General features: G+C 33.5%; 1 protein-coding gene across 1 annotated transcript in view; it reads right to left on the bottom strand.

Moving 5' to 3' along the window:
• Positions 1 to 12,721, bottom strand: part of RAD54B (RAD54 homolog B) — a 125,774-nt gene that overhangs the window by 46,916 nt on the left and 66,137 nt on the right. Inside the window, exons 4-5 of the mRNA XM_012518128.4 lie at positions 4,363 to 4,557; positions 1,907 to 2,188 (exon numbers count right to left, since the gene is read on the bottom strand). Of these exons, the coding sequence (XP_012373582.2) occupies positions 1,907 to 2,188; positions 4,363 to 4,557 (477 nt within the window). The remainder of the gene's footprint in view (positions 1 to 1,906; positions 2,189 to 4,362; positions 4,558 to 12,721) is intronic.

Raw genomic sequence — 12,721 nt, forward strand, 5'->3', positions numbered from 1 at the left:
AATGGAAAACTTAGCCCTTGGTCTTTCTCTAAATCCCATGATCAAAACAAGTGTAAGTGGGGGGCAGGTGTAGCTCAGTAGTTGAGTACCTGCTTTGCATGTACAATGTCCTGGGTTCAATCCCAGGTACCTCCTTAAAAAAAAAAAAGTGTGTACTCTTTGTGGATTTCCACAAAAAAAAATGGCCCCATTTTTTCCCTATCTTTTAAAAAAGGACAAAGGAGGAAAACAGAAGATAGAGAAGATAATACACTGTTCAAGCAAGAGGGACCACAGGATCTAAGAGTACATCTAACAAAGCACCCGTCTTGAAGAAAAATAAAAACTAAACTACTCATGACAAATGAACATCAGTTCAGATTTTAAGATGTCCCTTTACCTTCACTGTGATTAGACATCATTTAATGCCGACAAAGTTTCTCAGGCTTTAGTTTTTAGTTTAGGTCTGCTACCTAATCCTACCCTTGGCAAGGTAAAATAAATAAATGATATAATTAAAGATAAATAAATAAAAAATAAGACAAAGCATTTACACAAACTGCTTTCATATATATATAAACACACAAATACACACACAAGTACATATACAAATGTATATTTACAAATACATAAATACACACATATATATACATACATGCACCTAGGTATATAAATTATCACAATGTAATTTTTCATTCACTAAATCAACAAATACCTATTAGACACAATATATGCTAGGCACTCTAAGTCTCTGTGGTGAATATTAGGACCTACATTTTACAGATGAAGAGGCAAAACATTTTTGAGATTAAGTGACTACCCCAAGAGATCAAAGAACCAGTTCAGTTCAGCAGCAAAACTAGGTCTCTTACCTACTTGTAACAGTAATCTTTTCAGTTACCCACAGCCATCTATTGTGATACAGAAATGCAAAGACAAAGGGAAGTAAAGGGGAGAGGGAGAGTGGTTAAAAGAGTTGGTGGGACAGTTAAAATATTAGGATAAAAAAGAAAAATCAGAAGCATAAGTTTCTACGCTCTATATTTCAATTAAGACTCTGGGGTAAGCTAATATAATAGAGGTAGGAATTTGAAATTTTAGATTTTTGTCCCAATTATGGCATTGATTATTTGACTGTAGGTAAATCAATTCATCTTTCTGGGTCTCAGTTTCTTCAAATGCAAAGTGAAGAGACTGATCTAAATGATCTCAAAGGTCTCTTTACCTCAAAAACGTTACATTTCTATAATACTTGCAAAAGGGAAAAACAACTATGCTATTTTATATATTCTTTTTTACTTCTTTTTCAAAAGAAGCCTACTCTATCCTCTAACTTTCACATCCACTAAACTATAATTCAAAATTAACTTGCCTGTAAAGCTCTGGGAGAATAGCCAGAAACAAAAGCTAGGTTTCCTTTTTTAATGTGATTTTTAAAAAAATTAAATTCATTAACGTGAAAAGTAACTGATTAAATTGAATTTAATTTTCATAAGTAAAATTTGAATTCTTTGCATGGCACCTCACTGGCTAATATTTTCAACACTAATGCATGTAATTACAGCATAGGATCTTTAACCAGTAGCATGAAGATAATTCTAATTCATGAATTTACTATTTTTCCTCTTAATAAAGTTGTCAGGTTTTATTTAAACTTATGCATACATGTATATACATCTACAATTTACATATTTTTCCTTCAACAATAGTATAGTATTTTGAGATTCTTGGAATTATACATTTACATATGAAATAATTCCCAAACATATTTCTTTACTTCAAAATTATCCCTTGTGTCAGATTATATATCTGAAAAATATATACTTTAGCTTTAAAACTTTAAAACAAACTCTAAACCTGAAATTTACATACCAAAAATCTTTTAACATAAAAAAACAGATTATTCAAATTATTTTTTAAATCTTACTTGGTGCATATGGGTCATGGCGAGGTTTGCAATTTTGAAAATCACTCTGTTTATTTTCCTTTGAACTTGGTGTACAGACACTTTTGAAAGGTTTAGAGAAACACTTCACAGCAGGCTGAGAAGAACGTGAGATACCAGGACTTTCTCCTCCAAGCTGAAAACACTTGCCACGGTTGAAGTCTTCGGGAGAGATTATACCTGTGACTTCTATTTCTTTTCCACCAATCATCAGAGTCTGCCCCTCATCAATCTTTTCAAAATCTCTGAATTTATATCCAATGCCTTATTTTGAGGATGAAAAAAATTAACTCAATTTACTGACAACGCAGCTTTAAGATTACTTAATTAGTGATACCAAAATCACCTTCTCTTATATTATCTCCTAATGGAGAAAATGAAAACTGTGTTTTGAACTTAAATAGCCTTGTATAACCCATCACCCAGAATGGATAAAAATAAAATTTATTGCTTTGGTTAAAAAAAAAAAAACACAACTAAAAATCTGAAGAAATAAATACTAACAAGAATAAAAATTAGCCAAGCTTTAGAAAGAAGAAGACTTTATTTTGTTGAAAATAAAGCCTACAATAAAATCTTGACTATCTCTAGTCTGTGGAAAATCAAACCACAAAATGAGCTTGATAAACTGTAGGGATGTGCCTTTTTTTATGAACAAACCAGAAAAACAGTGTGGCCATCAATAGTTCTACTTGGAAACAAGTGGAAACATGAAGGAGAACTAGCAAATACAACAACTGCTACCATAACAATACCATAACTAGTATTGAACTTTGCTGTAGAAGACAGGAAAGTTGGATTACAACTGCGGTAAGATGCCACTGATATTCCAAATCCTAGCTCTTTAATAAAAAAGGAGATATTTTATCATTTCAAGTTTTTTTAAAATTAATATTAATTCAACAGACATTTATTAAGAATTGCCATGTGTATGGTGATGGGGAAAATAAATATGAACAAGTTAGTCATTGTGTTCTGAGTGGGCTCATTAACGAGATTGATATTGATGCACTTCTAGACTGACGCTTATCTACTTTAATCACATAGTTAGTGTGCCATTAGGAAGGGCAAAAACTGTATACCAAAAATTTGAGTCTCTAAAAACATTAAATGACTCATATTTTTAGAAAACATGTTTTCTAAGTTTTAATTTTCTAAATATTAAAAATAATCTTTTAATTTTTGAGATACTTTTAAAAGTTTCTCTAACTCCAGGATCTCTAATTCCACCCTTAAACTTCTTTAAATCTCCAGAAGACATTCTTTTAACTCCAGAACTTTGTTTCCCATACTTATTTTTTCAGGATATTATATAATTGAGGGTCAGATAAGTTCTACTGCATTATCACAAGCTATCGATAATTTCAACCACTCAGGCTTCAGTTTTCTTAAAGCCCAGACTCAATTCCTGTCACTCTGCAACTGCCCTTCACAGACTATACTCTCAAACATTGAACTAGTTCTAATTCTCTCATGCTTGTGAGCCTTTGCAAATGCTATTTTCTTCTGCCTAGAACATGTACTTTTCTCATAACCTCCAAAACTATTCATCCTTCAAATCTTACGTTAACAAACTCCTATGAAGTCTTCCGCCTAGCCTTAGCAGTCTTAAATGGTCATTCTATACTCCCATTATACTTAGCGTAAGTTCTCAATAGAACGATTATCTTATTGCTTCTTAATTATCAATTATGTTGCCTTGTCCCCACCAAAATATAAGCTAAATTCATCTTTAAATCTTTATTCGTAGCACAGTACTTAGCACATAACAGTCACTCAAAAAATATAAAATATGATACTTTTAAGTGAACGAATAAACATGTAGAATAGATTTTATAATTGAGCCACAACAAAAATTAAATAATAAGAGACAACTGTGTTTAGGCTTTCTGAGTTTGTAGGCATATTTGTATTAACACAAATTGTGCTGGCACCATTTTGTAAGGAAAATAATAGTAACTTCCAATTTTGATGTATTAATCTAGGTCTTGCCTAACCATTATCTGCTTACTCTTTTTTCTAGATTTTAAAATGAGTAACAATGAAATTAAATATCTTTCTACTCCTAATATTAACATCTTATAACATTTTAATCACAACATTCTAACAAAAAAAAAAAAAAAATTTTAAAGGCACCAAGACCAAACTAGTTTAATCTCAGAAAATGTCAAAATAACTGTATATATCTGACTGACCATTTCATTTTGAGACAAAATAAAACCATAGGGTGGGATTTGCCTCAATGAGCTAGCACGGGTCAAGACTGTCAAACTGACTAAATACTGTGAGATAATTTTATTTATCAAACATTTTTTACATGAAAGTCATGTATAAAACATTGTAATCTGTCCCTTTACAAAACCCAATTATATTTCAATCCTGTAGCCAGAGATATGTTCTAATTTCAAGCCAAATCATAAATTTTAGGAAAACAATACCTCTTCCGATGTCTTTGCCTTCCAAATCCTTTAACGCACATGACCTTCCTTTTACAATAAGAACAGCATCGCCTTCCCACTTTTTGTGTTTTTTCTTTGAAGCCTTACACCAAACAACACTGTAATATTTAATTAAACTATCAGATTCCTCTTCTTTCCCCTTGGACACTGTTATTTCTTTTGGAGCTGAATGAACTAGAATTTAAAAACACACAATTAAAAAACACATTACTAAAGATGACTCTTTGATACCTAAGTAGTAAGGTCATTCAAACAAAAATAAAGGCACAAGAAAATAAGACTGTACTAAGAATATGAAAGAATATTTGACCATAATCATATTAACATATTATAAAAATAAGAAATCCAGATATCTGGTGCTAGCATTTCCATGAGAGTGAAATGAATGTTTCTCATTGTTGCAAAGTCATATAAACTCAGTTCAATAATCATTACTGTAAGATTTTAAAACTCCAAGAATGACAATATTTCGGTCTACAGAATATAAAAATATCTGAAATCACTTGTTTTCAACAACTGATTTAATTAACAGTGACAAAAGTCAAGGAGAAGTAAACAATATTGCAACATTCTTTGGGGAAAAAAATTTCTTTCAAACAGGAAGAAATGTAAAACAGAGGAATGGGACTAAATTTCATCAAAATATTTTTGTTTCCTATTGGGCCACTGATTCTGAGAATTCACTAGCATATAATCAGAAAATTCAAATAAAATTTCTTCTTACAAAAGTCTGTACTTTCCTCAAAAACGTTTCCAGTATTTCCTGGATATACTGTAAAAAACATATCCATCCAATGTTACACAGAAAATAATATTCCAGCAGCAGGGAAACTAATCTATGTGACAAAAGTTATCCAGTAATAGGAAAACTAATCTATGGTGATAGAAATCTGAAAGTGGTGCTGCTTCTGGAGTGGGTGGACTGACTGGAAATGGACAGGAGAGAATATCTTGCTTTAAGTATTGCTGCATGAGTGTACACAAAATCAAACTGAATATTTAAGATCTATATATTTTATTGCATGTAAATTATACCTCATTTTTTAAAAGACAAAATAATAAAACAAAACAGAAAACAACAGCAAGGTAAATTGAAAAGTACATATTAGATATTCTAAATACTGGCAAAGTTTAGAAGTCAAGAAGCACTACAATTTATCTACTATTAAATGACTCAAATACTTGCCCTTACAAAAACTCCAGTACTTCCCTTTACAGCCTCTTTTCCTCTTGGCAGTTATGGACTAGCTATAAAACACCAGCACCTCCATGAGAAATACAGATTATCCTCACCCTAAGTCCTAGCTTCTGCTAATCACCTAATATGTACACCAGCTTTTCCATGAATAAATAAAAGGTAGTCTTGATGAAGACAGCAAAATTTCTTTTCCCCATTACTGAAGAGTCCTTCACAATCTTTTACAAAATACATACCACACCAAGGAACTATCAAAAAAAAAAAAAAGAAGTTACAAAAGAAAATGATTTCACCCTTTAAACCTTTTAAAGCAAACCATTTACTTAAAGAGGAAAAGAAAAAAGGAAAACCCTGAGATCAGGAATAAGATAAGGACACCCACTTTCACGTCTTATTCAACATTGTCCCAGAAGTCTTTTTCATTGCAGTAAAGCAGTTAAAAAAAAAAACATGAAGAGCAAAAAAGAAGTAAAACTATACCTATTTGCAGATGATGTGATTGTTTACCTATAAATCCTGAGGGAATCTAAAAACCAATGACTAGAAAATAATAAATTATTTTAGCAGGGTCACAGGATGCAAGAGTCATATGCAAAAAGTCAAAAGTATTTGGAGAGCGGGTATAGCTTAGTGGTTGAGCGCCTGCTTCCCATGTACAAGGTCCCGGGTTCAATCTCCGGTGCCTCCTAAAAAAATTTTTTAAGTGAATTATATTCTTAAATACTAGCAAGAAAAAAATTGAAAATGAAATTTTAAAGATTCTATTCACAGTAGTTTTAAAATATCATGAAATACTTAAGAAAAAATCTAACAAAAGGCATTCAAGATCTTTACATTGAAAATTATGCCTTGCTGAAAAAAATTAACAAATATATAAACAGAGCTATTATTTCATAGACTTGAATATTCAATTTTGTTAAGACGGCAATTCTCCCCAAAATCATCTATATATTCAACACAACCCCAATCAAAATCCAGGATGATACTGGTAATAGTGACAGGTAAAATTTATATAGAAATGCAAAGGATCTAGAACAAAGAAATTTTAAAAAAAGACCACAGTTGGAGGATTTACCTTACCTAATTTGATGGTTTACCATAAAGTACAATAATCAAGATAGTCTGATATTGGGGGTGGGAGCAGACATAAATATTAATGCAACAGAACAAGAGCCAAAAATATATGTTCAATTGATTTTCAACAAAGGCAGCAAAGCAATTCAACAGGGAAAGGCAGGTCTCTTCAACAAATAGTGCTGATCAACTAGATATCCATGTGGGAAAAGGTAGCATTAACCATTATATCACCCCACACACAAAAATTAATTCAAAAACGGATCATATGAAGCCAGGGGAAGTCAGGGGAAAATGGAGTCCTCTAGGTTCTTGGTGATGTTACAAAAAAGAAGTTAAGAACATGTCAGTTTAGTTAGGCTAGTAGTTTGAGAAAATGGGAGAAAAGAAACGGGAGGAAATAACAGATTACGCATCCCCAGATGTAGGTGCAGGCTGCTCCATGCAGAGAGATTTGGCTTGTGTGGTTACCTTTATTAAGCTATTAATTATTCTTCCCCTTCTAATGTTCGAGGAAGGAGCCCCAGCTGTTTGCTGTTCTGATTACCCACCCACTAGTTCTCCAGAGTGCCCAACAATGAGGCCCTATGAAGGTATCCAGGGCTTTCCTTTCACCTCGAATGAAATCTCATTCCAATTTCATTCCAAATGGGGTTCTCATGGCCAGGATCTTATGGGGTCCTTCCAGCAGCCTTTTTGGTGGCAGTCTTTCCTGCAAGGGGTTTCCAGGTGGGGTTCCATGTTCATGTATTTTTGGCCATGTTTTTCTGCCAGATTTCAGATTTGTCTTCCCTTTTTTTAAACTAGACTGTCTCACATAGAACTAAGTGGAAAACCTAAAACTATAAAAATTTCTACAAGAAAACATTTGTAGCCTTGAGGTAAGTAAACATTTCTACGATTGAAAGCACAAAACATTTTTAAAAACAAAAATTATAAATTGAATTTTATCAGAACATAAAATTTTTGTTTTTCAAAAGATCTCATTAAGAAAACAAAAAGGCAAGTCACTGACTAGAAGAAAATATTCATAACATATATAGAAGGCAAAGGACTTGTTCCAGAATATATAAGAATTCTTACAGCTCAAAAATAAGACAACAGGGAAGGGGACTTGGCCCAGTGGTTAGGGCGTCCGTCTACCGCATGGGAAGTCCGTGGTTCAAACCCCAGGCCTCCTTAACCCGTATGCGCTGGCCCATGCACAGTACTGATGCGTGCAAGGAGTGCCGCCATGCAGGGGTGCCCCCACTTAGGGGAGCCCCATGTGCAAGGAGTGTGCCCCATAAGGAGCCACCCAGCACGAAAGAAAGTTCAGCCTGCCCAGGAATGGCACTGCACACACAGAGAGCTGACACAACAAGATGACGCAACAAAAAGAAACACAGATTCCTGTGCTGCTGACAACAACAGAAGCGGACAAAGAAGAACACAAAGCAAATAGACACAGGGACTAGACAACTGGGGTGGGGGGTGGGGGAAGGGGAGAGAAATAAAAATAAATCTTAAAAAAAAAAGACAACACACAAATCAATGGAAAATTGACAAAAAAACTTGGACACCTCAGAAAATATAACCAAATGTCCAATAAACACATAAAAAGATGCTTACCATTATTAGTCATCCAGGAAATGCAAATTAGAAGCACAATAACACCACACATCCATTAGAATGGCTAAAATTAAAAGCTGACCATACCAACGGTCAAATATGTGGTACCAAGAGAAATACCGTACCTTGGAAGGAACATAAAACAGTACAACCACTTTGGAAAACAGTTTGACATATTCTTAAAAAGTTAACAAAAACCTACTAAAAGTCAGCCATTTCACTCCTGAGTATCTACCAAAGACAAAAATATATGTCCACTTTGTATGTAAAAGACTTGTACATCTTTAATCTGGGTAAATTAATCTCTCAAGAACTGAAAACCCAGTCACTACCAGAATTCAGGTAATTCATATCTTCATCACTGGCATTCATGCATTTAGAAAGTGTGTTCACTATCTTCAAACAATAAGATCCTCAGAACCATTGAGTTTTTTTCTGAGAAAACAAATGATGTTTCTCATCAAATGATGATAGCTTGAGTCACCTCTGTCAGAATTTTCAAGCATGGGCCACCCCTATGCTGCTATAACCTTGAGTAGACACCTACATGGTGTTCCATCACCCCCCAGAAGACTCCCGTGGGCTATTTCTTTATGGCCACACTCTCCCCTCACCCAAAACCCCTGGCAACAACAGTTCTGTTTTCCATCACTATAGTTTTGTCTTTTTAAGAATGTTAAATAAATGGAATCAGTATACACAACCTTCTGAAACTGACTCCTCCCACTCAGCATGCCTTTCAGATTCATCCAAGTTGTTGCCTGTATTAATAGTCTATTTCTTTTTACTGCTGAGTAGTACAACATTGATGGAAAAATAAAGGGTAGTTGGGCTGTTTACAGCTTTTGGCTATCACAAAGATGCTATAAACATTCATGCACAGATTTTTGTGTGAACATTCATCTTCATCAATTTAGTAGGTGCGATGGCATTTACTTTGATTTGAATTTGGATTAAATTTGATTATTAACAGGACCTTTTTATATATATTTACATTTACTCTTTACTTGACTCCGCTGGTTTCATATTACACTTAAAGGATGTACCTGACAAGAGAAAAGATTCTCATTTCTTTGAATTGAGTATCTAATCTGATCAGAAAACCCTCAATGTCATTCATGCAACAACTTACAGATTGCCCAATATCTGAAGACTAAATGAGACTCTTATTAGGATAGTCTCATTTATTTCAAAATAATACTCAAGTAGGCATTTTTAAAAATTTACTTTATTTTTATTTATTCCTCCCCTTCCCCCAGACAGTTCACTGGTCTGTCTGCTCATTGTTTGCTCACCTTCTCCAGGAGGCACCGGGAACCAAACCCAGTACCCTCCACATGAGAGGCAAGTGCCCAATGGACTGAATCACATCCACTCCCCTCAAGCAGGCATTAAAGAGAACCTGAATGAGAAGAAATTCTGTCCAAATTAAAGATAAAATATAAAACATTATTACATTTTAATATTTAAGTGCTAATAATATAATTAAAATATAAATGCTGACTATACTAGAAGAAACATCAATTCTGACTGTACTAGAAGAAACATCAATTTATATTCTTTAATAGAAGGTATTCCCTAAGACCCTGAGTTGTTGAAAAATTTTTAAGTCTAGGTCATTTAAATGCTTTGCCCTACCCTCCCTGAACCCTCACCCCCCACTTCCTCACCCCCCGAAAAAAGGAAAAGAAAAAGGGAAACACATTTCAGCAACATGTAATGTTTAAGATTGAAATATGCCATGTTGAAATAAACCCATTTACTTAAAAGCAATTTTTAAACACTATACTATCTATTCTATACTATAACTCAATATATCACCATGTTTTAGTAAAAGGACTAAAGAAAACTTGATTTTTTTTTAAGTAAGGGAGAATTAGGTCATTATTTTGAGGGAAATAAAGAGCTCCTTAACAAAGTGACTCCTGACTTCCTATTTGATAAGCTCCCTTTTTAAATCATGCAAAAGGTCATTAAATAATGGAAAAATAAGGTCAAGATTATTCTGTGCTATGTTTACATTAAAATGACAACACATACATAAAAAGGGAACTTTTAAAACCAGAAAAAGTTGTCTAACCCTACCGTGTCCTTAACATACCCAAACATTCACTGTGTTGCCTTCTTTAGAAGAAAGTTCAAAGGAACTCCTTAACTATTCCAATCTGTCTTTCAATCCAGTCTTCCCCCAAAACTGATCCCCATTAAAGGTCACTAATCAACTCTTTGTCAATAAATCTACGGTTATTTTTCTGTCCTCAATGAAGTTCTCCAAAGCATTTTACAATGTTAACTACTTCTTCATTGAATATATATATATATATATATATATATATATATATATATATATATATATATATATATATATATATATATTTGTAGCTTCCCTAACATGCTTCAAATTTTCTTCTTCTTTGGCAGCTTCTTCTTAGTGACCTTTGCCAGTTCACACTTCTTGGTCTAACCTTTATTTATTGGAGTTCTTCAGAAGTGAGTTCTAGGTAGTCTTTTCTTATTGTGCATTACACTCCTTAAATTAGCTCATCCACTCCCATAGCTTCAATACCATTCATGTACTGATAACTACATCTTTTTCTCTAGTCTAGATCATAACTACAGATCTAAGTATCTGTGTCGCCAACTGCCTTCCAGATGCATCCACATGACTTCTCGTAAACACCTGAAATGTATTATATCTACTTGTCTTCTCTCCGAAAACTGTTCCTCCTTCAGTTTTACCATGTCTCAGTGAAAGGGCATGACCACAATTTTAAGCCAGAAAATTAGAAATCATCCTTGACTTTTTCCACTTTCTCACTCCACAATCAACTACAAAATCCAGACAATTCTACCCCTTACATCGTTCTCAAAGCCAAGCATTATTCACATTCTCTATTGCCTTTGCTCTTCAAAAATCATCTCCAGTTAGGACGACTGTACTCTTGCACTATCTTCCCAAAACGTCTACTGAAATGCTCTCTTGCTACCATTCCCTAAAACCATTTTCCACATTTATTTATCTACTTTTAAATGTAAATCTGATTTATCTCTTTTGCTTAAAATCCATTTGTCTTAATGCTCTGAAGTAATGTACCACTTTCAGCCTCAGGGTCTTTTACCTCTCTTCCTTCAATACCCTTCATCCAAATTAACTTCTACTCATCCTTCTGTATAGCTTAAATTTTCCTTATAGCTAGATTAGCTCAAGTTGTTTTTGTTTATCTCAGCATTTGGTACTTCACTTTTGTAGTGTTCATTTCAGTAGCAATTAATTATGTAAAAAAATTATTTAATGTCATTCTTTCCCACTAATCTATAAGGTCCTGAGTGGAATGTTCTGTTTCATCTTGTTCATCATCATATTCCCAGAAAAGGTAATTTTCAAAACTGTTATTTTGATTCTAGGGACATTTTGCCTCCATGTTTATGAAAATATTTAAAATAGAATGATCTTATTCTTGATTATAGTTTTTGCTGGCATGAGTTTTTTTTCTAACCATAATGTCCACCAAGTCCAATTTTGCCAAGTCAAATTTAGCACATAAAAATATTATCAAGGTTGTACTAATCCATAAACATTTAGCCCAAAAACCTGCCAGTTTTTTGATAGTTGATGGTTGCCACATGTTGATTATTTTTGTGGTTTTACCAAGTTTGATTTTCCTAGATAGTTTTTAGCACTAGCAATAAAAGTCAGGATGCTTTGATCCATTTTACAACTATAACAAATTTCATGGTTTGTAATTTTAGCCAATTTAAATCAATTTTATTTTGCTTGATTTCTACCAGTAGCTGTCTGCTATACATTGAATAAATGAGAGACAGTATCTTTCTGCATTTTTTATTTGTTCCTGTTTTTTATTAGGTTATCCTAGAGAAAAATATAATTTTCCTTTCAATAGACCAAGACTTCTCTAAAGAGAGGCTTTTTAAATGAGTATTTTCATTAAAATGGCTGGGGAACAACATCCTTGAAGTCAAAAATCCTGTTGGAGTCCAAGGGCCTAGGGCCCAAACCCCTCTTCCTCCACAAAAAAAAAAAAAAAAGCTTAATAGAACAAAGGGCAATAATTAAATTCTGAAAATTCAATGAATTAACTTTGAAATGCCATAAGATTCTCAGGCTTGGGTATACCCTTTCTTTTGCAGAAGAGCAGCATCGAGTATAGGAGCATGAGCCATAAATGGAGTCAGACTGCCTGGGTTTGAACCTTGAGTCTGCCACTTACTAGCCAAGTTATACTGGACAAGTTACCTCTGTGTCAGTTTATAAATGCGTAAATAAATCTAATATTAACAACTACCTCATAAAATAATTGTGCGCATTAGATTACCTAATATATGTAATAGTATATAACATGTAGTAATGTAGTAAAATGCTCCCTTAATGCTAACAATCACCATCATCATCATCATCTTGCCTTTGTCCCTTTCCTATTTAGTCCCATTATGTAC

The sequence above is a fragment of the Dasypus novemcinctus genome, chromosome 14 (genome assembly GCF_030445035.2).
Source record: "Dasypus novemcinctus isolate mDasNov1 chromosome 14, mDasNov1.1.hap2, whole genome shotgun sequence".
In the NCBI taxonomy this organism is placed as follows: domain Eukaryota; kingdom Metazoa; phylum Chordata; class Mammalia; order Cingulata; family Dasypodidae; genus Dasypus; species Dasypus novemcinctus.